Source organism: Prionailurus viverrinus, unplaced genomic scaffold, assembly GCF_022837055.1.
Source record: "Prionailurus viverrinus isolate Anna unplaced genomic scaffold, UM_Priviv_1.0 scaffold_35, whole genome shotgun sequence".
NCBI classification, from domain to species: domain Eukaryota; kingdom Metazoa; phylum Chordata; class Mammalia; order Carnivora; family Felidae; genus Prionailurus; species Prionailurus viverrinus.
Window position 1 is genome coordinate 4606536 of NW_025927605.1, and position 23562 is coordinate 4630097.

A 23562-nucleotide genomic window follows, 5' to 3' on the forward strand; every position below is an offset into this window, starting at 1 on the left:
TTACTGTCTCCCTTATGGACGGTGTCTGTGTCGCACGCCCCGCCCTCTCCCAGCCCTGTAGACCCGCCACCAGGGGAAGGGGTAGGGGCTCCTCCACCCCCACCCTCCCCAAGGCTGAGCAGGGAGGAGGCTGGATGAGGTATGTGTGTTCTGAGTGATGGGGGGTGGGGATACTGAGATGGAGAGGCGGGTGGTGGGCACGGGGGAGTGGTCATGGCTCTGGCACCCCCTTGTCCTGGCCTGGCCCATTCCCAGCAGTCCCTCCTCCCACCAATACTGCACCTGCTGCCCCACCCCGCCTGCCCTAGTGCCCCGGGCCAATACTGGGGGAGGCATACTAAGCACCCACGTCAAGGCCATCCCCCTCATTAGCACCAATGGCCCCCAGGAGAGGGCCCTGTCCCCCACTTCCAAAGCAGGGGCTGGGACAGCTGCCTCTCTAGAGCAGGTGCGTGGTGCTCCTGAGTCCCCTGGCTCCTGCCCCACCACATGTACTTGCTCACACATTCACGCAGAGAAACGCACACATACACCCCACATCACCTAGAGTGAGGGGGGAGGGGTCAGAGATGGGGGGGAGGAGTAGGGGATCACAGCTCATATGATTGGGGAGGTGAGGGGGGATTCCCAAGTGCCTGTAAGAGGCCAAGCCCCTTTAAGGCCTTTTCTCTACCATGTTCATGGCTGAGAATGGGGATGGAGGGGTGGAGGTGGGGATGCAGGGAGGGAGGGAGGGAGGGAGGGAGGGAGGGAGGGAGGAGACAGCAGACAGGTCAGGAATTCCACTGGGCCCCCAGGGGTGGTATACCCCCAGAGGAGGGTACAAGAGGGCTTACCCATGGGACTGGGGTAATATAGGAATCAGTACCCCAGGAGAGAGAGAGGATAGAGACAGACAAAGACAGCAGGGGCAGCCCACGAGCCCAAGGGGGGCAGGGCAGGCACATGCACAGGTGACAGCAGATGCTCTTCCAGGCCCTCCACCCCTGTCAGAACACCTGGACAGTGGGGGAAGGACATGCCCTGATGGGCAGCATAGCATTGCCTTCCCGTGTGTGTGTGTGTGTGTGTGTGTGTGTGTGTGTGTGTATGTAGGGGGCTGTGGCAGGCTGAGGGTCAGGGTGGGGTGGCAGGTTCCCCACTGCTTAAGACATTTTTGCCCCAATAGTGCAAAGCGCAGGAAGCCCTGGCACCCCTCCCCCTGCCCCTGCCCCATTCCCCATGGCTTCCGGGGGCATCTATGTCCACCCATCCATCCCTGCCGACATGCAGCCCTGAGCCCAGGGCCCTCTGGTCTGTTCTGTCCCTCCCCACCCTCCCCCCCACCCATGGGAGGGCTACCTCCTCCCTCCCTCTCTCCCCTGTGGAGTGGGCAGTGGGCGATAGCCAAAAGGAAGAGGAGGAGGGCAGCTCACCCAAGTGCAGACCAACAGAGCACTCCTCACCAGGAGGGTGGGAGGTGGCTCAAGCCAAAGTCCCTGAATTAGAGAAAAGAAGAGGGGAGGGGGTCCCAGGGGCAGAGGGGTGGCTGGCCTAAAGAGCTTCAAAGAAAAAAGGAGGAGCACCAACCGCCCCCTCCCCTGGGGCCCCAACTAAGTGCCATTTATCTAGGCACCCCCATTCTGGTGCCTGCCTGCCCAGAGTCTGGGTTAGTGCATTGAGTGGGAGTGGGGAAGGAAGAGGGCAGAGGTTAGAGAGAGCCCAGAAGACAGATGGGGACACGGTCCTAAGGGGGTAGAGGCTCTGGGAGAAACTCACACACACCCCCCTAACTCCCCCCCAGTGCAGCAGCATCTGGATTATAGCTAATACTGCAGGTGTGAGGAGGGCAGGAGCTTGAGCCACAGTTTTTCCTGTGTGGGTGCCAAGGTGTGGAAGGAGTGGGGGGGGGCAGGGAGAGGCCCCTGGGGCTGGGCACTTGAAAGGGGAGCTGTGTGGGCAGCAGGGCAGGCTGGTGAGGGGCCAGCTGGCATCCAGCGTGAGAGGTAGATGGAACTCAGCGGGCACGAGTGGCAGAGAGCAGAGGGAGCACTGGGCAGGGGGGTGCCGAAGGGGCACAGGGGGAGGGGCAAGGCAAGGAGGGATGGCCAGGACCCTGTTGTGTTAACTCACAGCTCTGATCGGCAGCCCTGCCCTTGGGGACCTGGTATGTGGGGCAGTTCTCTCTGATTTGCGGGAGGAGGGGCAGCTCTCAAAGTGCTTAGGGGTGGTAGGGGGCCAGCCTCGGTTAATAACTTAATATCATCTCTCTCTCTCTATCTCTATCAATCGCTCACTCTTTTTTTCTTTTTCTCTCTGTCTAGTTTTTCTTCATTTATCTTCTCCCCTTGCCTGGTTTCCAAAGTGCAGTTAGAATGACTAATTTTTAACCTCCAGGGGGAGGAGCCAAGCCAAGCCTTTCTTTGCACCCAGGCTTCTGGGGAAGCAGAGAGGCCCTTAGCCTGGAGGGGGAACCTCTGTCAAGGAACTGTGCAGGAGGGGCTCTCTCTTGTGTGTGTGTAGGGGCTGAGTTGGGGGCATCTTCCCCCACCCCACATTCTTCCATCCCCTACAGTCAAGATGGCTTGTCCCCTCTTAGATCTCCTCCCTTCCCCTACCTTCTTAGAGGATGGGGTCCTGGGAACTGCAGGACACGGTCCCCCAGCCTCCCACACTGTCTTTTTCATAGCAAGTTCATGTGTTTGCCCTGTCCCAGGGCTGGAGGTTCTGAGGAGGGACGGGCAGTGCGGGGTGTGTGTGTGGGAGCTGAATCTATCCAAGGATGAGAGGAAGGAGAGAAGAGGGGTGGGGGGCCTCCCTCAGCCCCCCAGCTCTGCCCCTTCTCTCCAGGCTCCTCCCCACCAGCTCCGCACACCCTCTGGCCGCCTGAGGCTTTAGACTTCCTGATCCTCAAAGACCTCGAGGAAGAGTGGGGGGAACAGTTCGGTGGGGCACTCGACTTTCATGTGGAGGAAGCGGCTGGCGTGGCAGGCCCCGATCATGCGGAGGTCAGTCACCTTCATCAGCAGCTTGGGCCAGAAGTGCGGAATGTTGTGTTTGCGGTGGTTCACGTAGTGCTCGAACGCCAGCAGGTACGCCTCCTGACTCTTCTCGATCTTGTCCACACACAGCAGGCCCGAGCGGTCTGCAGGGAAGAAGGGGTGTGAGCTTGAGTGGGTGAAGGGAGATAGACTTGGAGAGGCTAGGGTGGGCAAGGGGAGGGAAAGAGACTGCAGCGTGTGCATGGGAGCAAGAGCAGGGTGAAGGAGGGAGGAGTTTGAGCCGCTGGGGGTTTCGAGAGAGGTAGTGAGTAAAGAAGACAGAAGGACTGAGAGGTGAGAAGAGAGGGGAGGCTTGGAGACAGGGCAGGACTAGGGGGCAAAGAGAAGAGTTGGTGGGAAGAGGGGCAGAGGGGGGATAAGGGGCAGGGAGAGGGGACAGAGGAGGGGTAGGGGATAGGTGGTTGGGGTTGTGGAACAAAGGCAAATGTGAGTGACAGAAAGTGGAGGGGGGGTGGTGGTGGGCAGACAGAAAGAATACGGTGAAGATGGAATAAGGGGCAGAGGAGACATGGCAAGAGATGTGCTTGGACATCAGAACTGAGGGGGGATGGGTAACAGAACAAGGGACAGGGGACAGAGAATGGGCCCAGTGATGGAGGTAAGCTTGGGGAACAGAGAAGCTGAGGAATAGAGAAAGACTGTAGAATTCAGGGAAGAGGATAATGACAGGTGCAGGGCCCAGCCAAGCCCTGGAAGCTTCTGAGCCCTCCCAGCCAGTAGGCAGGTACCTGTTGACATTAGCAGCACAGCCTGCAGCAGAGCCACTTCCGTATCATCCAGGTTAAAGGCAGAGAGTGACTTGCCCAGTTCAAAGATGGCGTCGGAGACTACGCCCAGGCCACCATTCTTGAGCTGCTCCCGCTTGACGGCCATCTCCCCACTCAGCGTCAGGGTGTCGCTTTCGGGGTCATAGCGGACAGCCGCCCGCAGGGACATGATCTCCATGCAGCACCCCTTCAGGAGGATGATCTGGTCTTCGCAAGGCAGCTGCAGAGTGGCAGGGCCACAGGAACACTCAGCATGCCCTTCCCCATGAGTGTCTCTTGTGGATGCCCTTTGGGAGCTGTGAGGCCACCACTCACCTCAGCCAGTAAGGTATACTCTGAACAACTAGCCTTGCTCTGGGCCACAGACATGCCCTATGTCATTAAATCTCACAATTATGCCTATGAGTTCCCTCCCATCATTATCTCCATCCCCACTGCAGATGAGGAAAGTGAGGTACATGGAATTAGGTACCATGGCCAAGGTCACACAGCTAGTAGGGCAGCCTGTACCCAGACTTAGTGCTCTTTAAAATGAGAAATTTGGGGGGCGCCTGGGTGGCGCAGTCGGTTAAGCGTCCGACTTCAGCCAGGTCACGATCTCGCAGTCCGTGAGTTCGAGCCCCGCGTCAGGCTCTGGGCTGATGGCTCGGAGCCTGGAGCCTGTTTCCGATTCTGTGTCTCCCTCTCTCTCTGCCCCTCCCCCGTTCATGCTCTGTCTCTCTCTGTCCCAAAAATAAATAAACGTTGAAAAAAAAAATTTTAAATGAGAAATTTGGGGTGCCTGGGTGGCTCAGTCAGTTAAGCGACTGACTTCAGCTTAAGTCATGATCTCACAGTTCATGAGTTCAAGCCCCACATCAGGCTCTGTACTGACAGCTCAGAGCCTGCATCCTGCTTTGGATTCTCTGTCTCCTTCTCTCTCTGCCCCTCCCCTGCTCTCACTCTGTTTCTCTCTCTCTCAAAAATAAATAAACATAAAAAAATATAAATAAATAAATAAATAGAGAAATTTGAAGCTGTTGGAGCCAGGATAGCCATGTAGATGTTGGGGGAGAAGGACAGGGAGGGGCTGGGGAGGCCAGGAACTTGGGATATCTTGGTTCCTTAGGCATTCGCTAGCTGTGTGTGTGTGTGTGTGTGTGTGTGTGTGTGTGTGTGTGTGTTGGGGGTGTTTGGGTTGTGTGTGTTAGATGTGTGTTGACCTACAGGGATTGCTCCCTGTCCAGAGGACCTTAGATGAGCATATGCTGACACTGGGTGACCAAGGGAGCAGCCCCAGGTTTCCCTCTAGGGTGGCACCATGCCTCTTCCCTTTGCCACTCACCTCGGAGAACATGGGCAGTTTTTTGGCAAAGTCCACCACACGGGTGATGGCCGGGGTGATGATCTTGGTAAACTCACTGAAGGCCTCTAGGTCCACCTTGTCTCCATCCGGCATGGAGACTATGGGTGACTGGCCGATGTCATCCGGCTTTATAAAGAAAGAGACAGGGGTCAGCTGGGGCTGCAGACCCCTTTCAACCTCTCACTGAGGCTCCCTGCCCACCAGGGGGAGCTCCAAGTCAGCTTGGGGAAGAGGGGCGGCCAGTACCAGGGGACTGCCCTGTCCCATGCCTTAGGCTTCTCCTTCACCTTAGGGCAGAGAATAGATCAGAGCCAGAGCTGCAAGTCGGCTAATAATAACAATGACCATAACAGTAGTAGAAGTAATCTCATAATAATAGAAGCTATGTTTACTGAATATGTAACATATTTAATACGCAGCCAGGCACTAGGCTACATGTTTTATAGATCCTATTGAATCCCCACCACAACCTTATAAGGATGTTATACTTAACACCATTTCACAGGTGAGGAAACTGAGGCACAGTGCAGCTGAGTAATAAGCCCAAGGTCACATGACTAGTAAGAGGTAGAACCAGGATTTGAACCCAAATAGTCTGACTCCTCACCATTATACACACATGTGCTTGGTATTAAAGGCTGTGCTCTTAACACTATACTGTTCCACCCGCTGGCACACTCCACCAGGAACCAGATACCACGTTCCTGCCTTCACTCACCATATACAATCAACTGTCCATCTCCTCCCGAGCTGCCCATTCACTTAGCACTCAGTTTTGCCAGGGTCTACCATAATGCCTGGTACCCATCAGGTGCCCCCAAATACTATTACATAACTGTGTCCTAACCCTCCCCTCCCAGTCACTGTGGGGAGGAAAAAGAGGAGAGGTTGCCCCTGCTCTCTAGAAATTCAATGGGGAAGCTCCCAGTCACACTGAATAGGCAGGGCTGTGACAGCAGCAACACATACGCAGGCATATGAATCAGGATCACCACGTCGTAGAGAGCATTAGCTTTGGGTCAGATTAAACCAAGAAAGCTTTCTGAAGGAGGCAAGACTCTGAGCTTGCTCTTCCTCCTGGCCACGTGGCTGCTGCTCTCCCCATGCCCCCTCTCTCCTTACCAGGAATTTCCGTCTCTGCTTCCAATGGCTGCCCTGGGCATTCGTGCTGCGATGGGCCTCTGTGGCAACATGGATCAGGTCCCACTCTTCCGGAGTGGGCTCCGGTCGCTGCTGCAGTGATCGGATCATCTCTTCCTTTCGTCGCCGCTCCCGGTTCTGCTCGATCAGCTTGCGCTTGGCCACCCGCTTTGAGTCATCTAGAACCACTGTCAACGGCAGAGAGACACGATGCTCTCTGCATGGCACTCTCCACAACCTACTCAGAAGCTACTCTTCCCAATGTAAGGTTAGGAAACTGAGGGCCAGAGACGTTAAGTGACTTCCCAAATATCACCTAGCAATTGGGTGGCACAACCTGGATCATGATAATCACTGGGCCCATGTAGACTATCACGTTCTGGTCTAAGTGGTTATGGTGATAGTGGTTACTAGAAGAGCCTGCTACCCAATCCCCAGCCAATGCAAGATGCCCACTCTCACCCAGAAGTGGGGTGTCTTCTCTGGTAGTCAGGAACACTGTGCTAGGGTGAAGTACTCAGGACTCCTTTCTACCCAACAACTCTAAGGCCTTGGAGTGGTGAAAGGCAGGTAGGCACTGGGGCCCATGTGCAGGGCCCATTCAGGGATCCTTTGTTCCCTTTTCCCCAGGGATGAGGGCAGCAGGGACCAAGATCCTGAACATTCATTCCCCATCATCCTGACCTGGATTGTCACTCTGCACTGTGGGCCCTAAGGATACTCTGGCAGGGAGCAGTCATATCTGAACTCACCCCCACCCATGGCTGCCTGGCTCGACACCCACCCCCCCATCCCCTTACAGTCCATGGCCATGCCCACGGCGATGCACTTCTTGAAGCGACACAGCTGGCACTGGTTGCGGGTGATCTTGTCAATGACACAGCAGCTGTCATATTTGCAGGAGTAGGTGGGATGGAGGTTCTTCTGGATTGTGCGGCGAAAGAAGCCCTGGGGTGGAGGGAGATGTAGCATGTAGTGATCATGATCTCTCCTTCATGAACCAACCATGCAACTCACTGGGCGGGCGGGGGTGGGGGAATTAGTGAGGGAACTTGGCATCCTCCCGACACCAGCAAGGCCAGGATCACCTGGTGGGGCCAAAGGACTTTAGAAATATGGAAATATGTGCCCTCAGCTCCCAGGCTGCTGAGGCGCAGGGGCACATGGGGAAGGGTGGTGGCAGGAGGGAGGATGAGGAACCCAGTACACAGACATGAGCCTGGGATGGTGTCAGGTGCTATGATGCCTGAAGGAATAGCAGCAGCTTTGGAGGTCCAACTGATACCTTATTTTCGATCCTGCTAAACAACTCTGAAAATAAAACTGACTCCCAAACCCACCCTTATACATGCTGCCTGTTGCTCATGCAGGTGGAATTCTCAAAATGGGGGGTGGGGGTGGGGGTGGAGGTTAAAAATCAAGAAAAGGCACTGTGTATGGACACTAGTAGATTTAAAAGAAAATTTTCAATTCTGTGTATCGGGTTTAGTCTTTGCCCTAAAGAAAAATCCTCAAGAATCAAGATGGCAGCAATAACAGGAAGAGCTAACATGTGCTGAACACTCACTATGAGGCACTTATAAGCCTTTTCCATGTGTGCATCATCACATTTGATGCTTGTGTCCACCCGTGAGGTAGTAATGTTACTATCTCTATTTTGAGACTAGGAAACTGAAGTTTGGAGAGATTAAGCAATCTGCCCAAAGTCATATGGCTAAATGGGCAGGAGAGCCAGAACTGGACCTGAGGTGTGGGACACCAGTTCCGAGTTCTCAGATTCAGGGGTGTATTAAAATCATCTAGTGCACTTAAAAATTAAAACAAAAGAGAATAAAATAGAACAGAATAGAATAAAATAAAACAAAATAAAATAATCATTTACTGCACTTAACAAAAAATGCAAAGTCCTGGGCCTTACTCTAGACTTAAGATATCAGACTCTCTAGAGCTGGGGCCAAGGCATTTCTGCCTTTCTGGGATGCTCCTCTGGGGCTCAACTGTCCTTGAGGGTGAGGATCCTTGCTCTCTGTTGTGCTGCTTGTATTGCTTCCAGGAACACCGCTATGGGACTCTGAACCCCTGGTGGTCTGGGCTTTGTTGATACTAAGAAAGAGAGGAATGTGAAGCCTTACTATATTTTTAAATACTTTCATTTCTTGGAAGTCTTACATTTTCAGGAGGTGATGATCCTGGAAAACCCTTGCAGGTGAAAATGAGCTAGGTGAGATGTAATTAAAGCTCCCCAAGTCTATGACCTTGTCCCAACTGCCCACGGAGACTCTGTCATCCTCTCCAACTCTGGGCCCCACTGTGCCCCTCCCCCCGGCACTGGTTCTCACTCTTCTAGGTGCAGGGGGAGTAACCGGGGACCTGTTCCAAGGCAGAGTCCACAAAGGCCTCACCACACAAGTTCTGACTGAGTAGGGTTGGAATGAGGCCTGGAGATCTGCACTGAACTAATCCTGCAGGTAGTCCAGGGACCACATTTTGAAAACCAGTATTTGTTTCCAGTGTGCCTCTCTGGTAGACTATGAGCAGCTTGAGGGCAGGACACATACTACCTCCTTCACATCTGATCCGCCAAGTGGATGGAGGATAGCTGGGATTTATTGAGTGCTTCTTACGTTCCTGGCACTGTTTTAAATACTTTATGAATTAGCTCATTTAATTCTCGCAACAGCTCTATGAGGTAGGTAATGTGATTATCCCGTTGTATAGAGGAAGAAACTGAGGCCCAGAGAAATTAAGCATCTTACCTATGAGTGGCAGAGCAGAGATTGTAAACTGACAAATGAATAAGAGAGGAGAAATGGTGGTGCAACAGGTGGGGTTTAGGTTAGGTGTCTATAGGGCTGTCTTTGCCAGGAGCTGAGGGCCTTCAGGCGGGTGAGATGGGGGCTCAGGTGGGGGGAGGGGGGGCAGGAGCTGTCTGGTCCATACCTTGCAGCCCTCACAAGTGATGCAGCGATAGTGATAACCGGTTGCCTTGTCCCCACACACGACACACTGCTCGTCTTTGTCCAGGTAACTAGGGATATACCCTGGGAGGGAGGAAGGGAGGCAGGCAGGCATGGCTTGGGCCCCCAGCAGAGAGGCTCCTACACTTCCTTCATCCCCCCAACTTTTCCTTTCTGGCCCATCCCCTAGCCCAGCCTCCTTAAAGGATTCTTTGTGTCCAGGTAGAATCCTGGAGACACATCAGAGTCACCTTGTCCATCCCCTTCCCTAAGAATATGGAGAATCCCAGTTCTTCCGACTGCCCATTTGGGCATTTTTCTCTTGCTGCATCTGAGGGGCAGGGGATGCAGGACATGTCAGCAGCTCATCTCAGGGGAATACAGTCTCTTGGCCAATTAGCCCCAGACCCTGATTCAGGGGTGCAGGGGGGTGGGGCTCAGGGAAGGGGTTTATCAGGGAAGAGAAGAGGTCCTTCTTTTTTGAGGACCTGTCCTCAAAGGCTGGAGCATGCCCTTATCACCCCTCTCACCTCCAGACAAGTTCATCCCAAGCTCTCTAGAAGACTCTCCCCAAGGGTCACAGGAACTGCTGGTTCATGCCCAGGCCCCCAAAGAGCTCCAGGCCTGGTTTGGTGGGGTTGAGGGTAGGGAAGAAAGGCACACACAACCAGGCTCACCTGACATGCTGGTTTTCAGGGAACATTGGCCGTTCTTTCTTTTTCGCTTTCCATCTGGTGACCTGGCACTGGATGGGGGTAGAGTGGGCAGAATCACAGGGCAGTCTTTGGGCAGCCCCCTTCTCATCCAATAGGTTTCTATAATCTCCCAGGCCCGACTCCCTCCATCTTGTGTCCTCATTCCACTTCCACCCCCAGGTCAGCTAATAAAACTGAGAAGGCTCCAGCTATCTAGAACCTTTGGGGTGAGAGATAAAGGGCTTGGCTGGGGGCACAGGCATGTTCTAGGGCCCAACACACACACACACACACACACACACACACACACACACACACACACACTATAGAACTTTAACACCCATAATCCACAGGATATCCACATATTTAAACCTTCAATACATGGAACTTATGCAGAAAGATCTTCAGGACATGCTTACAGCTATATAACCTTTAGGGCACACACATATGTATATAACAGAAGACCAGAGCATCTGTCTGTCTTCAGTATAAACCTAAGGATTATAAATAAGCACCAGGATATATACATCTATGAAATTTTCAGGGCATTCTCAAATACGTTCTATGACCTCTAGGATATGCCCATGTGTTACACAACCCTCTGGACAGACACCTAATAATACCACCCCCACCTCCTAGTGAACATGTGGCTTGATTCCCAGGTCATGTACATGGTAGATAACCCGAGTGATTGAAAACATATACTGACTAGCAACTATAATCTATAACCTGGAATAAGAAGAGACTCCTAGAGCCACCCTGTTCATGGCCTTCACTTAACAAAGCAACAAACCGAAGCTCCATTTGGGCCTGGTGACACTGTGCACTAGAGTCAGAACCAGGACAAGGACCCTCCATGCAAGGTGTTAGCAACCCTCAACCACTGCACATATGTTACCAACCTCGACCCATACATGTTACATAACCACAGCACACACAGGTTACATAAGCCTCCACATACGTGCACGGATTGTATAACCTCCCACACCCACCCTGCATGTGGCATGTTGCAGGGCTCCTCCCCCTGGAGCCTGATGCAGCTCCCAACACACTGACACAGTGACCTTGGCCAGGGTCGCAGTCATAGACAAGTCTGTGTTCCAGGCCCCCTGGGGATTACCCCTGTCTGATTTCTACAACCATTGGAGAGTCATATCTCCCTCCTGCCTCCAGGAGGAGTGGATGTGGGAGAACTCCAGGCCACCCAGCCCCCAGTTGAGCTGGTGGTTTTCAGCAACTACGATTTACAGGGTGCAGTCCCAGGAACAGCCACAAGGTGGCAGAGAACGGGGTGGGGGGAGGGGATGCTGCCTTGGAGGGAACCAGGAACCTGCATTCCTGCTTTTCTTTGAGTTAGGAGCAGGCTCGCCCAGACTCACAGAAGTCTGGGCAGGGAGATACAGAGGCTGCAAGTGAGAGCTATGCAGTGACAGGCCATATCTTCTTTTTCAGAGCCCTCCCCCGATCCTGGGCTTTGGGGAGGGATACCCAAGGTGCCCTACTCAACTGCCAGCCTCATCCACTTCCTCCATCCCTCCAGGGACCCAGACATGGGCCCCAAGGCTTTGCCTGGCCAAGCCTCTGGCCTCCTGGCTCAAGATCTGGTCTCCAAGGCAACAGCCACACTTCTCCCCAGAGCACCCCCACCCCCACCCTCTCCCTGGCCATAGGCACAGGCTGTACCCAGCTCCTGGGGCATCATGCCAACTGGGACAGAACTCTGTGCCACTTGGGGTTGATGGGAGAAGCAGAGACCCTCTGGGCTCCTCAAGGGCAACGTAGATCACAGGTAACCCATCCCTAGTTGTGTATGCAGGGCTGATTCCTCCTCCACGTGTGAGCAAAACCTTCAGAGTTGGCATTTACTTCCACTTCCTGGGAGGAGCCCCGTGGCAGTGCCTGCTCTTGCCCATGAACAAGGAAGAGCTTGTGGGGCTCCCAATAGATTCCAAATATAAGCATGGGCTATGACCAACAGTGACTGGTGCATGTGCTCTGAAATGTCATGTCCCATGCATCATGGCTTCTGGACCACACACTAGTCTGGTAGGGAGAAGAGGAAAATGGCAAGGCTGTTTGGATTCCACATGCTCAGGTGAGGGTGGCTGAGAGCCACTGGGAAGGCATCTGAGATCTCCCAGCACTGTCAAGAGAAGGGCCACGTGCCTGCCGCCTGTAATTACTGTGTCCTGCATCACCTCCCCCCTCCAAAATGGACATCTCTCAATCCAGGTGCCTAATTCCCTGCCACATGTGGCCATGACCTCATCTCCTGGGCAAAGGTAGGCAGCAAGCTTGTTGGCCCCATGCCCAGCCCTCCAGAGGTGCTTAAAAGGCCCAGGCTCAGCGCTCATTTGCCCAGCCAGGAGATGACCATGCCTGCTGCCTAAGAACTGACACAACCTAGTTGCTGGAGCCATTACCTGTTCTCCTCTGGGTCTGACCCACACTCCACCTTGCTTGGCTTCTGTTCCATTCACTTCAATTCCATCCAGGATGCCCTCCAGCACGCCAAGAGACTGGGGTGGGCACGATGGCCCCCCCGGCACACCCACAGGCCGCCCACCCCCTGCCACCCAGGCCCTAGGGCACAGCACCCATGGTGCCCCCCTCAACACTTGGCCTTTCACACCATGCCCTGCGCCCCAAGGGGGGCGGGCGGTGAGAGGGGCCAGGGAGTGGCAGGTGGTAGGGCTGAGGACAAGCTGGGTCTGAGGAGGGGTCTCGGGCTGGGGGAGTAGCTTTGGAGTCTTGTCCAGAAGTCCCTGCAAAGAGAGGAGAGAGGCAGGGATAAGGCAGTGCAATGGTGGCGGTGAGTGGCTAAGATTCCTTTGGTGGCAACATTTTGGGCTCTTGGAGCTCATAACAAGATGGTGGCAGGCATGGAGGGCAAGCACAAATGGGATCAGGACAGCCTGTCAGTTAACAGGTGCAGGAGGCAAGACTGGAGATACACATCCTAAGCCCCAGACCTGGAAAGGTATGGAGGAAAAGAATCAGGTCATCACGTACCGTGTCTCAATCCTGACATTCAGTCAAGCGCCTGGCCTTTTGATGTGTCCATTGAATGTAGCTATTGTTACCACCCGTCTAGCCAAGTTTTTCTAAAAGTTATCAGTATTATAGGTCAAGCGGGGACCCAAGATGAGCAATTTTCAGCTCACCTGTAGGGGGTACTTGAGAAGGAAGGGTGGGGCATGGGGGCAGCACGCAGGGATCATGAGTGCCCACCCAAGGGCATTGATGGAGAGAGACTGTTGAAAACAGTGGGGAGCTGACCTCTCCCCTGCTGCTGACCAAATAACCACTCCTCAATCCCAGCTCCCCAAGGACCCTAGAGCTTCCTGTACAAGGTCCCAAATCACACTTCCCAGTCTGAGGACCAGACTTCCCAGTTGTTTAGCTGTGCTACCACCCACCAGGACAGCAAGGGCAAGGGGAAAGGAAGCAAACATGTGTTACCTGGATAGATAATATGTGCCCTCTGAAGTGGGCATCAGAACTTTACAGATGAAGAAACAAGCTCAGAAAGCTTGATCATTCATTCATGTTCACACAGCTAGGAAGCAGGTGGCTCAGGGAAAAGAACCTAACAGCCTGTCTCAAATGCTAGCCTCAGTCCACCAGCTGGGGTCCAGGGCAGTGCCAGCATGGGGCCACCATTCCCTCCACACTGCCCCTCTGACCACAGGCTACAGACCTGAGGTATACTGTCTGCACACACAGGCAGGTGTGGGCATGTGAGAAGGGGACAAAGGGTGCAGTTCCCCACACACAACCTCCATCACGTGGCTGCTGTACCAGAGACCTCACCCCTGGGCCCCCCGCCCCACCCCCAGGAACTGATAAGGAGCCAGGGTGGGAGGGGAGACAGATAAGTCAGGTCATTGGGCAGGGCAGGGCAACCGGACAGGGCCTCTGCACCCAGGCAAGCCCCCAGCATGACGAGCATGGCAGGACCATTATGCCTCTGCTACCCCCATAGACTGGGCACTGGGGGCTGGACAGGAGACTGGGGTGGGGGGGGGCAATGAGCGGGGAGCCTTAGCCCAGGGAGCCGTCAAGAAAGTAGGTCAAGTTTTTCTTGGCTTGTGAAGAAATTCCTGTTATAAATTTATAATGGCGTAGCCAGCCCTAAGGGGTGGAGGTAGGGGGAGGAGAAGGAGTGGGTGGGGATGCCCAGGGACTGGGCACTGGGGCCTGCTGCCCTCAGTCAGGGCACTGAGGGGTAGGGGGCCAGGGAAGTCGTGGGGGTTGGGCCGGACAATAGAGGGCTATTTTCTGTCGCTTCTGTTTCCACTTCTATCTGTGCCCAGCGAGGCTTCCTTTAGTCGGCTCTCTGCATCTGAATGTCTCTCTCTCTCTCTCTCTCTCTCTCTCTTTCTCTCTGGGTCTGGGTGTCTCCCTGTCTCCCCCCTCAGGCTGTGCCTCGGTGCTTGGCACACCCTGGCTGCGGTGCTGCCCCCGCCTGTCTCCTGCCCACCTGGCATGCTGCCACCACTTGTTTACAGAAGCTGGAAAAATCCACTCGCCAGCCGGAGGCCCAAGCGCCCCCAGGGATGGGAGGAGGCAGGCAAAGGAGTGGGCATGCTGAGAGAGGGGCAGCCCTGGGGAGCAGGCCCTGGGGGCAGGCAACAGGGCCAGGGCGTATGGGAATGGGTATTAGCAGCTGTGGGCCAGGCCAGGCAGGGAACACCAGCAGCAGCCACATGGCATGGGCAGCTCCTGCCCCGGGCCATAGCTATGGAGGACCCCCTCCTCCTGCACCCTGCCACTGCCAATTGCTACAGGGCACACCTGGGGCAGTGCCAACCTGAGCCACCATGTTTATTTTCCCTTCCCCCTCCCCAGCTCAGCCTTAACTCCAAATGTGTCTGGGCACTGCCAAGGGCTTGCACGTGCCTGCTGGGGGGAGGGGCAGGCTCCCTCTCTGCCCCACCTCTGTGCTGAGCTGAATGGTGCCCCGGTGCCTTTCAGTGCAACCAGGCTCCAATGACCCCTGGCAATGGGCAGAGGAGCGAGGTGCTGCCTTCATGCTCAGGGCACCCTCATGTGGCACCGAGCAAGAGGCTGGAGAAACCCTGGGGACCCCAGGTCTCTAGGGACATACCTGGGCCTCTGAGGCAACACAGAGTAAGCAGACGGCCCAGCATGCAGGGAGGCATAGACCATGTGCGCCTGTGTTAGCTGTGGGCAGCGGGGGAAGGGGGGGGTATGGTAAGTATGCCCACCCTGAAGGGCAGCCTCTCTCCCCTCATCCTGGAGTCCGGCTCCTTCCTGGCATATGCCCTGCAGAGACAGAGGCTCAGCCTGAAGAAGAGAGGGTGGAGCTATGGGGTTCTGAGACTGGGCTGGACAGCCGGAAGGCAAGACGCACCTGTCGGGTGGGCTGGCCACCCACTCTCTTTGTCAGATAAGAGCTGTTGGGTGGCAGTATGGGCAAAGTGCCCATGGAGGGGGAAGCATTTCATTAAGTTTAAGTGCTTCTGCAATGGGGGGACAGAGGCAAGAGGCCAATGCGGTATCCATGGGCACCATGCCAGGTTCCCACTGCTGGACTGCCCCACTCCGCAGTCCTGCAGACCCAGGGGGATTCTCTGCCCCCAAAATCTAGCCCCAGATTCTACACATGCTACTCCTCTGACTGTCCGCTCTTGGCTTTGGCCCCATCTGTCTGGGGCCCCTGGACTTTGTCCTTAACGCTCTAAAGAAAGCCCAGCTCTCCTCCTTGCCAACCACAGAGGAAAAGACACACACATAGAGGGGGCTGAGAAAAGTGGAGAAAGCAGAGAAGGAGAGGGGCAAAAGGGATGATGGGGGAAGACAGGGAGAAAGAAAGGAGGGGTAAGAACAAAGAGATGGGCAGGGATGGGGGGGTAGAGCTAGGATGACAATGAAAGGAAAGGCAGCAATGAGATGGGGGATGGGGGACAGAAGGGGTGAGGTAGGGAGGAGAGAAAAATGAAGGAGAGGGGAGACAAAGAGAGAAAGGTAACAAAGAAAGATGGGTGGGGGGTGCTTCATGCCCCGCCTAAGTCCCACCCCATGGAGGCTGGGGGAGGGGGGGAGTAGAAATGGTTTCCACGGTGACAGCTGGTTCTTGGTGGCCTGGCATGTGGGCTATTAATAGTGCTGTGGGTAGGTTCACGCCTCCCTTTCCCCTTCCCCTTTGCCTGATGCTAGGGTGGGGGGAGATACTTCCTCCCTCCCTCAATAACCTGGCATTGATGCCCTGACTCCACACCATGGGCGCCAAGAAGGGTGATGCTAAGGGGCCCCGGTGGCCACTGTAGCCCATACATACACAGGGGCATGCACAGGCAAACACAGGCATCTGTGCACACACTAGTGCCTGTGCCAACGTGGGCTCCCACGAGCAGCCACAAACACCAACGGCCCCTGGGAGTCTGGCGAGAGTGAAAGCTGCAGCACAACACAGGCCCCCACGTGGAGGGGTAGGTGCGTCTTAGAGCCAGGACCTCTTTCTCCTTTCCCAGGTCACCCTGTTCTATTCTCAGGTATGGACTGAGTAGGACTGCCCCACCCAACTCACTGTTATCCTAGTGCCAGGAAGGAGAAGGTAGCGAAGGCGGGAAGGAAGGTACTACTTGGCAGGTATGATGGTAGAGGAATACACAGACGCAGGCACCAGCTTGGTAAGCGGAAGGGAGGAGGAGAGTGAGGCAGAACTCCTTGGTGGGTGCTCCCTGCGGCCCCCTGAGATGGGATTCTGGAGCTTAAGGGCAGTGACCCTTAAGTCTGATCTCCTAGCCACCAAGGAACCTTGGAGGCTAGAGAATGGGAGATGGGGGTGGGGGATATGACATAGGGGGCTGAATGATTAAACAAAAGATCCTCTGCCCCCAAAGAATATAACAGGAAACTCCCCCCTGCAGATCAGAGACAGAAAGACATAAACAGCAGCCTTGACTTGGGCCAGATGCCCAGTATTAACATCAAAGACTGCAAAGACTGTACATCCCCCCACCCCACCATAACCTTAACCACCTGCTGCTCTCCTCTCCCTCTTCCTACCCCAGGCCAGCTCCAGTCAGGCATCAAGGTGGGTGCCCAGGTCTAGAGGTCAGCTCCACCCCCCATGCCCACAACCATGCTCAAAAGCTCAGCCCCTTCCCTGGCAACCCACAGAACTTCTTGCCTCTGCCCCAGTTCCCCTCAGGAACGGAAGCGGGAGATCCAAGTAGCCAAAAAGGCACAGTTCGGAGCACCCCCAAGCTGGGCATGGCACATTCTCCCCACCCTCCCCCCAGCAGCCAGCCGGGTAGGGTAATCGGAGCTGGGAGCTAGGGCAGCTGAATGCTGGAGGCATGAATGTCACGGGGCCAAGGCACTCGCTGCAGATGGCATGGGCGCAGAGCTTGGGGTCCTCCCTTCTCTGCTGCCTTCCTCCCAGGAGACCATAGAAAGGAGTAGTCTGCAAGCCCAGGAGAGCACAGCCCAGGAGGGAAGAGAATGGTGGAGGCGAAAAGAAAGGCAGGGATGTTCTCCCAGGCACCCCAGGGACGGGAGAGTTAGCCCCCACCCAGGCAGAACTGGCAGAGGCAGAGAGAGGGGGCGGGGAGAGGGAGGGAGAGTGAAAGAGGGAGGGGGGTTGGGAGAGAGAGAGGACGAGAGAGAGTGAGAGAGACAGAGCCCGCAAGCGCTAGAGAAGGGGGAGAGGGGGTGGGAGGGAATGGGAAGAGAGAGATTGAAAATTGTGTGTGAGTACGTGTGTGTGCGCGCGAAAGAGACAGCAGGAGAGAGCGAGAGAGAGCGCGCGCGAGCAAGTGAATGCAGCTGAGTCTCCGGCACACACACGGACACGTGCAGACACACACACTCACTCCGCATGCGCAGAGCCACGGGCTGCGGGTGCCCAGTTCCAGGAGATATTCAGAGCCCTCCCCAGCCCACACATGCACAAAACATGCACACATGGATGCGCGCACAACACACCCACTCACTGATGTGTACAAAAACGCCGATAGCCACCAATAGCCGATAGCCTCGGGTCCGCTTTCCCCTTCCCCCGCCTACGCGCCTGGGTAAAAGAGAAAATGAAACAGGCAGCTCAGGCTCTGGGAGCCAAGAACTCATCTCTTCCTTACAAGAGGAAGAGAGGAGGAAGAAGGGGAGGTGGGCTTGTGCTGCTCTTTGCCACTGCTGGGGGTGTGGCTGTGCCTTTGGCCCTAACCCTTAACCCCAGTCCCTGTCCCCAGACTAAGTGCTCATCCTTAAAGCACTAGAGCAACCATCGCATTTCCTGGGCACCAACAAGTTCCACCTTGCTCTTCTCCTCTACCCAGAGAACTTCTAAACCTTCCCTCTGGACCACCTCATACAAAAGCATACAAGAGGGAGGTCCCCTTTGTTACCACAACCTTGGCCTGCTGGGGAGGAGGGCAGGTAACAACGCATGTCTGAAAACCATGTGACCCCCCTCACTGCCCCCCCCCCCCCACTAGCCCCAGATGCTTCTCTCAGAGACTGGGAACTGTCTCTGGTTCCCGGGGGCATGGGGATCCGCATCCTGGTGTGTGCCAGGTCTGGGAAGAACAGGAGAATCCACAGGCGTTGCTTACCCAGCCAGCATGCAACGTGGATTGAACACAGGTGTCAGGCCACATTATGTTATTTACCCTCACTCGGAGTGAGGTAGGCATCATTGTCTCCAGATGACGAAAACCCAGGCCAAAGTCAGCAACTGGTGAATGGCAAAGACCCAGCCTCCAACTCCCAGCCAGTGCTCTTTCTGCCACAGTCATGCTTCCCTCCTCCCTAGGAGGCACCAATCCCCCAAGCACCTTTGCAACCGTGAGAACTGGAGTTGGGACTAGCCTCCCAGCCCAGAGGCTCTCCAGTGGCCCACCACGGGGCATCCTTCCACTGTCCTTGCTGCATCTTGAAGGGGAGGGGCTGAAGAAAAGGGATCTGGGGGAGAGAGGGAGTCTTATCACCAGACTCACAGAGGAAGACAGGCAACCTAGGACAAGACCCTGGCCCTCAAGATGTCACACCCACCCACTGTTCCTTACTCAGCACTACCACCCTTCATGCTAATGCCCTCTCAGTGCAGGGATGGGGAATGTGGTATCTATCAGCCAGGGCTAGGTCCTGGGTGATTGATTAATGGTAGGTAGTAGCTGGGATGCTGGATCCCCAGCAGTGAGGTAGGGTGCTGCACTCTGTGTGCAAGAGGTAGAGGGGCTCCAGGTTGCAAAAACTTGTAGGGGAGACAGATGTGACATGAAGGGTAAGGAGGCTGGAGATTAGGGACCCACTATCCTCCCCATCCCCCATCCTATTTCTATGGGAGAACCAATTCTCCACCTGGCTTCTCCAAGAAATCCAGGGGACCTCGGACCTACAGGCTTCCTCACTGTAACTGCCTACATATACAGTGCTTGTTATGCACCAGACACTTTTAAAAGCATTTTATATATTCTAACTCCTCTGATCCTCAAAAAGCTGAATGAGATAGGTATTATTATCCCCAATTTACAGATATCGCAAGGTTCAATAGATTGCCCGAGGTTATACAACCAGCAAGTGGCAGAGCTGGGATTCAACACCAGGCACTCCAGCTCCAAAAAAAAAAGAAAACAAAACAAAAAACAAAAACAACCAACCAAACAAAAACCCTGCTCTTAACCATTACCTGATAAAGGAACAATACCTTGTTCTTTGATCCAGTTACTCTTCCCTTTGACTGAGCCTCAATTTTCCCTTCTATAGAAGCCTATGGATTATTTAGAGTAGAATCACTAAGAATGCCTTCTCATCCAAATAGGTCATGGCTACAGGGGAGCATGGCCAGAAATGCTTAGTGCCCCCTGGGCTCTGGGCTCCCTGCCCCACTGCCCCCTGCTCAAATTCCCACTCTGGGCTTGCGCCTGCACTCATGGAGCAGGGCCTCACTCAGCCCCCCATGTAGTCTGGGCAGCTGTACCCTCAGAACCAGGCTGTGAGGCTGGGCAGAGGGCACAGCTGTTGGGCATCTCTGAGGTGGATTTCAGCTGCCAGGGGTGTGGAGAAAGACCATTGTGAGTCCTGTCACTGACCCTGCTCAGTGGGGCCCTGCCAACTCCCGCCACTGCCCACGGTGGAGGGGGGACTGTTTTCCTGTGGGTCAGTGTGGTGGGGGGCCTCTTCACTGGTTTGCTTAGGAGCTAGCTGGCTGTAGCCCGCATACCCAGGGCTTCCACTGAGCTGGTGTACCCTTGGCTGAGCCCACCGGTCTAAGAGGTCAGCATGAGCAGTAGCTGACCCCCCTTCCCTTTCCCCCATTCTCAGCCCCCAAAACTTGCTGCTGCAGCTGCAGCACTGAGGAAGTGCAGGAGGATGTCCTGAGCAGGCAGCTGAGCCCCCCGCCCCCCCCACCCCAACCTCTCATTGACCCCAGAGGCAGGGCGGGCGGGGCGAGGGGCGGGGTTTGAGTATTAACAACTGGAAAAGTATGAAGCTCATCACTGCCAGTTCCCAGCTCTGAAAAAAGAGGCTGTGACAGAGACAAGAACAGGGGTAGACAGGGGTAGCGACTGGGGGAGAGTTCCAGACTGTCAGAGAAACAAGCTGAGGGAGAATCAGACACAGCAAGACAGAGCAAAAGAGAGACAGCATTAGAAATTCCAAGTCAAAAATACACATCACTCAACCAGACACTCACCAGCACACGGCCTCCTAAGGAAGGCTTCCAAGTTTAGACGGGAGGGCAGAGGTGGGAAAAGGGGCCAGACTCATGATGGGAGGCAGGAACTCCGCCCAGGGGGCAAGTCAATGGTCCCAGGAAAGGCTCAGACATATGACCCCAACAGGAGGTGCTAGAGCCCACATTTGTTTTTAAGGTGGCATTAGGGACCGCTCCCTAAAAGCTGGCTCTCCCCAACTGCCTCTCCCCCTACACACACACACACACACACACACACACACACACACACACACACAGCAGCTAGGATAATCTCAGCTGCTGGAAGTCACTGGACATTGCTTCAGCCCCATGACTCGGCCCTCTGGAACCCCCCTGCCCCTGCTCTCTTTGCTCTTGTTTCTCTGTCCCTCAAAGAGAGAGAGAGAGAGAGAGAGAGAGAGAGAGAGAGAGAGAGAGAGAGAGAGAGAGGCTAAGCCTAGAGGAAGAAGACAGGAGGAAGCTTGAGGGGAAAAAAATCTACGACACAACTCTGTGTGCATCCAGCGGTGTGCCTGACTGCACAGCTACAGTGTACACATCTGGGGTTGTCTGGACGCAGCTGTCGGCATAGACCTGTGACTGTGTGTGGACCTGAGCCCTGTGAATGCCTTCTGCACCTGAGTCCCTGGGAGTATGTGCAAATGAGTACACCTGTGTCCAGAGATTTCAGTCAATCAATTAACAAGTATTTACAGAGCACTTCCTGTGCTAGGCTCTGGGTGGGATCCAGAGCTCTTGGAGTGATTCTCCCAGGTCTCAAGGAGCTAGCTCATGATCTAGTGGGGGTGGGGGGTGGGGGATGACAAGCAATAGAGACTCAGAATATTATTATGAATGCATACCTTGCACCATTATGCAGGAAAGTCTTTTCACAGAGACAAGTTTAATTTTCTTTGGAGTAGAGGTTTTGTTGTATACAGGACCTTAGAGATCCACAGTAAGAGTCCAGGAAAATACTTGTTGCTAAGTTGTGTATACATGTGTTGAAATGTAACTGCGTTTGCTTTTGACTGAGTGACAGCCACTGTCACGGCAGGGGATGATGTCTGTGTGACTGGGCTCATGCTAGCACGTGTGTGCCTGTGAGTGACAGGGTCTTTTGTAATGTGCGGCTGTGTGCAATTGCTCTGTGTTCATGCATGCGTGCGATAGTGACTTTTTCTGTGTGGGTGACAGCGACTCCTCCTTGCCCCTGTGTGTGACAGCATCTCCGTGTGACCCTGTGCGTGGGTATGTGCATGGGTCGGTCTCCCTGCTCTTGGTCTCCTGTGGGTGTGTCCCACCCCTTTCAGCTCCCCGGTGCAGCAGCAGCCTGCCTCTTCCCTTGTCCCTATGTGGGTGTGTCCAGCAGCTCCTGTCCTTGAGTCTGCCTGGGTGTCCCTGGGTGTGCATGCATGTGGCTGTCTGTGTGGGCATATCTGTGTGTCTGCATGTCACATTTGCTTCCCCTCCCTCATCATGGACAACATCCCCCTTCATCCCTTCCCCCTCCTGGAGCCAGAGCCAGCATTGAGGGGAGGGCTCCCATCCCACAGGCTTTCCTTCTGCGACCTCCACCCCTGTAAACGGTGGCACTCTTCATTGGCCCTATCATCCCTGTCCCCCCCTCCCGCCCCAGGCCTTTCTTTCACACCGGACAAGGGAGGGCCCCAGGCATAGAAGGGGCACCAGAGACACGTTGCAAGGGGGAGGAAAACGGGGCGGGGGGGGGGGCACACCACACAGGTCCTTTCCTCCCTCTTCTCCCTAACCACACTAGCTTGCAACTCTCCTGATCATCTAGGGACCCTCAAATACACTCCCCCCTACACACACTCCCTCCCTTCCAAGCCGCGTTTTTGCAATTAAGGAGTGTTGCAACCAGAGAGCCATGCTCAATTGGGGAGGCGGGTGGAATGGGGGGGGACTTCCCTCTCCCGGGGCCTGTGCAAGCCCACCCCCACCCCCCCCCACACACACAAGCCCTCTCATACTGCCCTCCGCAGCTGGAGGCGTCTTTGCAAAGGCCACTCGGCCTCGGCCTCGGCCTCGGCCTCGGCGCTGGGGGTGGGGGCTGGGGGGGGCAGGCCTCCGGCGCACCGTAAACAAACCGCGGCGGGCGGGGGAGCTCCGGCGGCCGGCAGCGGGGCCCGGCCCCGGAGTGCGCAGCAGACGGGCCGGACAGAGGCCGGGCGGGCCCTCGAGGGGGAGGCCTGGACGCCATCTCTGCCGGCGAACCCCGGGGCCCACCGACCTCCTAGCAACACCTCCCTTCCCCAGGGCGTAAGTTGCGAGCTCCCGGAATGTGACAGGGTGACCGGGGTGCCGGGGAAGGCAGAGGCTGGCAGCAGGTACCCCCGGGCGCCCCCCAGCCCGCCAGGGAGCTGGCCCGAGAGCCCCACGGCTTTGCATAATCAATCGCGAGACATTTGCATATTAATGCCCCCTCGCTCCCTCCCCCTTACCTCGGCGTGGCGCGCTGGACAGGGCTGGGCAGCGACGCGGGGTCTCAGCGCCCCGTGCCGGGGGCGTCCATGGGGGGCCGGTGGGGCCCGGGCCGCCCGCCTCCTGCGCCCGGGTGTGAGTGCGAGTGAGCGCGGGGGGGGGGCGGGGGGCGAGTGTGGCGGCCCCGCGGCTCCTCCGGCAGAGGCGGCGGCCGCTCTTGGCTCCTCCCTCCCCCGCCCCGCTCAGGCTGGGGCTCGGGCTCGGCGCGCCCGGCCGGCTCGCGGCTGCTCCCTGCAGGCCGCCTCGCCGCCGCCGGCCCCCGCCCCCCGCCCCCCGCCGCGCCCCGGGACCCCGGCCAGCCGCCCGGCCGCCCCTCGGCCGCCTCTGCCCCCGCCCCGCTCGCGCTTGCCCGCCCCACTCCAGGCGCCACCGACAGCAGTGGTCCTCGGTGACATATTTTAAAAAATAGCCTTGGCTTGCTGGAAGAATCCGAGGTTTTTGGGTTT

General features: G+C 55.8%; 2 protein-coding genes across 2 annotated transcripts in view; one reads left to right on the forward strand and one right to left on the reverse strand.

The window, feature by feature from the left end:
• Positions 1–753: 753 nt before the first annotated feature.
• THRA (thyroid hormone receptor alpha) lies at positions 754–23278 on the reverse strand. The gene is made up of 9 exons (XM_047845530.1): positions 23077–23278; positions 12369–12710; positions 9928–9995; positions 9234–9334; positions 7094–7241; positions 6276–6481; positions 5133–5279; positions 3770–4028; positions 754–3124 (listed from the first exon to the last, which is right to left on the reverse strand). Exons 2-9 carry the CDS (start codon positions 12419–12421, stop codon positions 2874–2876), a joined length of 1233 nt encoding a protein of 410 aa, XP_047701486.1. The 5' UTR covers positions 12422–12710; positions 23077–23278; the 3' UTR covers positions 754–2873.
• MED24 (mediator complex subunit 24) overlaps positions 22765–23562 on the forward strand; it is a 31878-nt gene continuing 31080 nt past the window's right edge. Inside the window, exon 1 of the mRNA XM_047845524.1 lies at positions 22765–22894. The gene's annotated coding sequence lies outside the window, so the exon portion shown is untranslated. The remainder of the gene's footprint in view (positions 22895–23562) is intronic.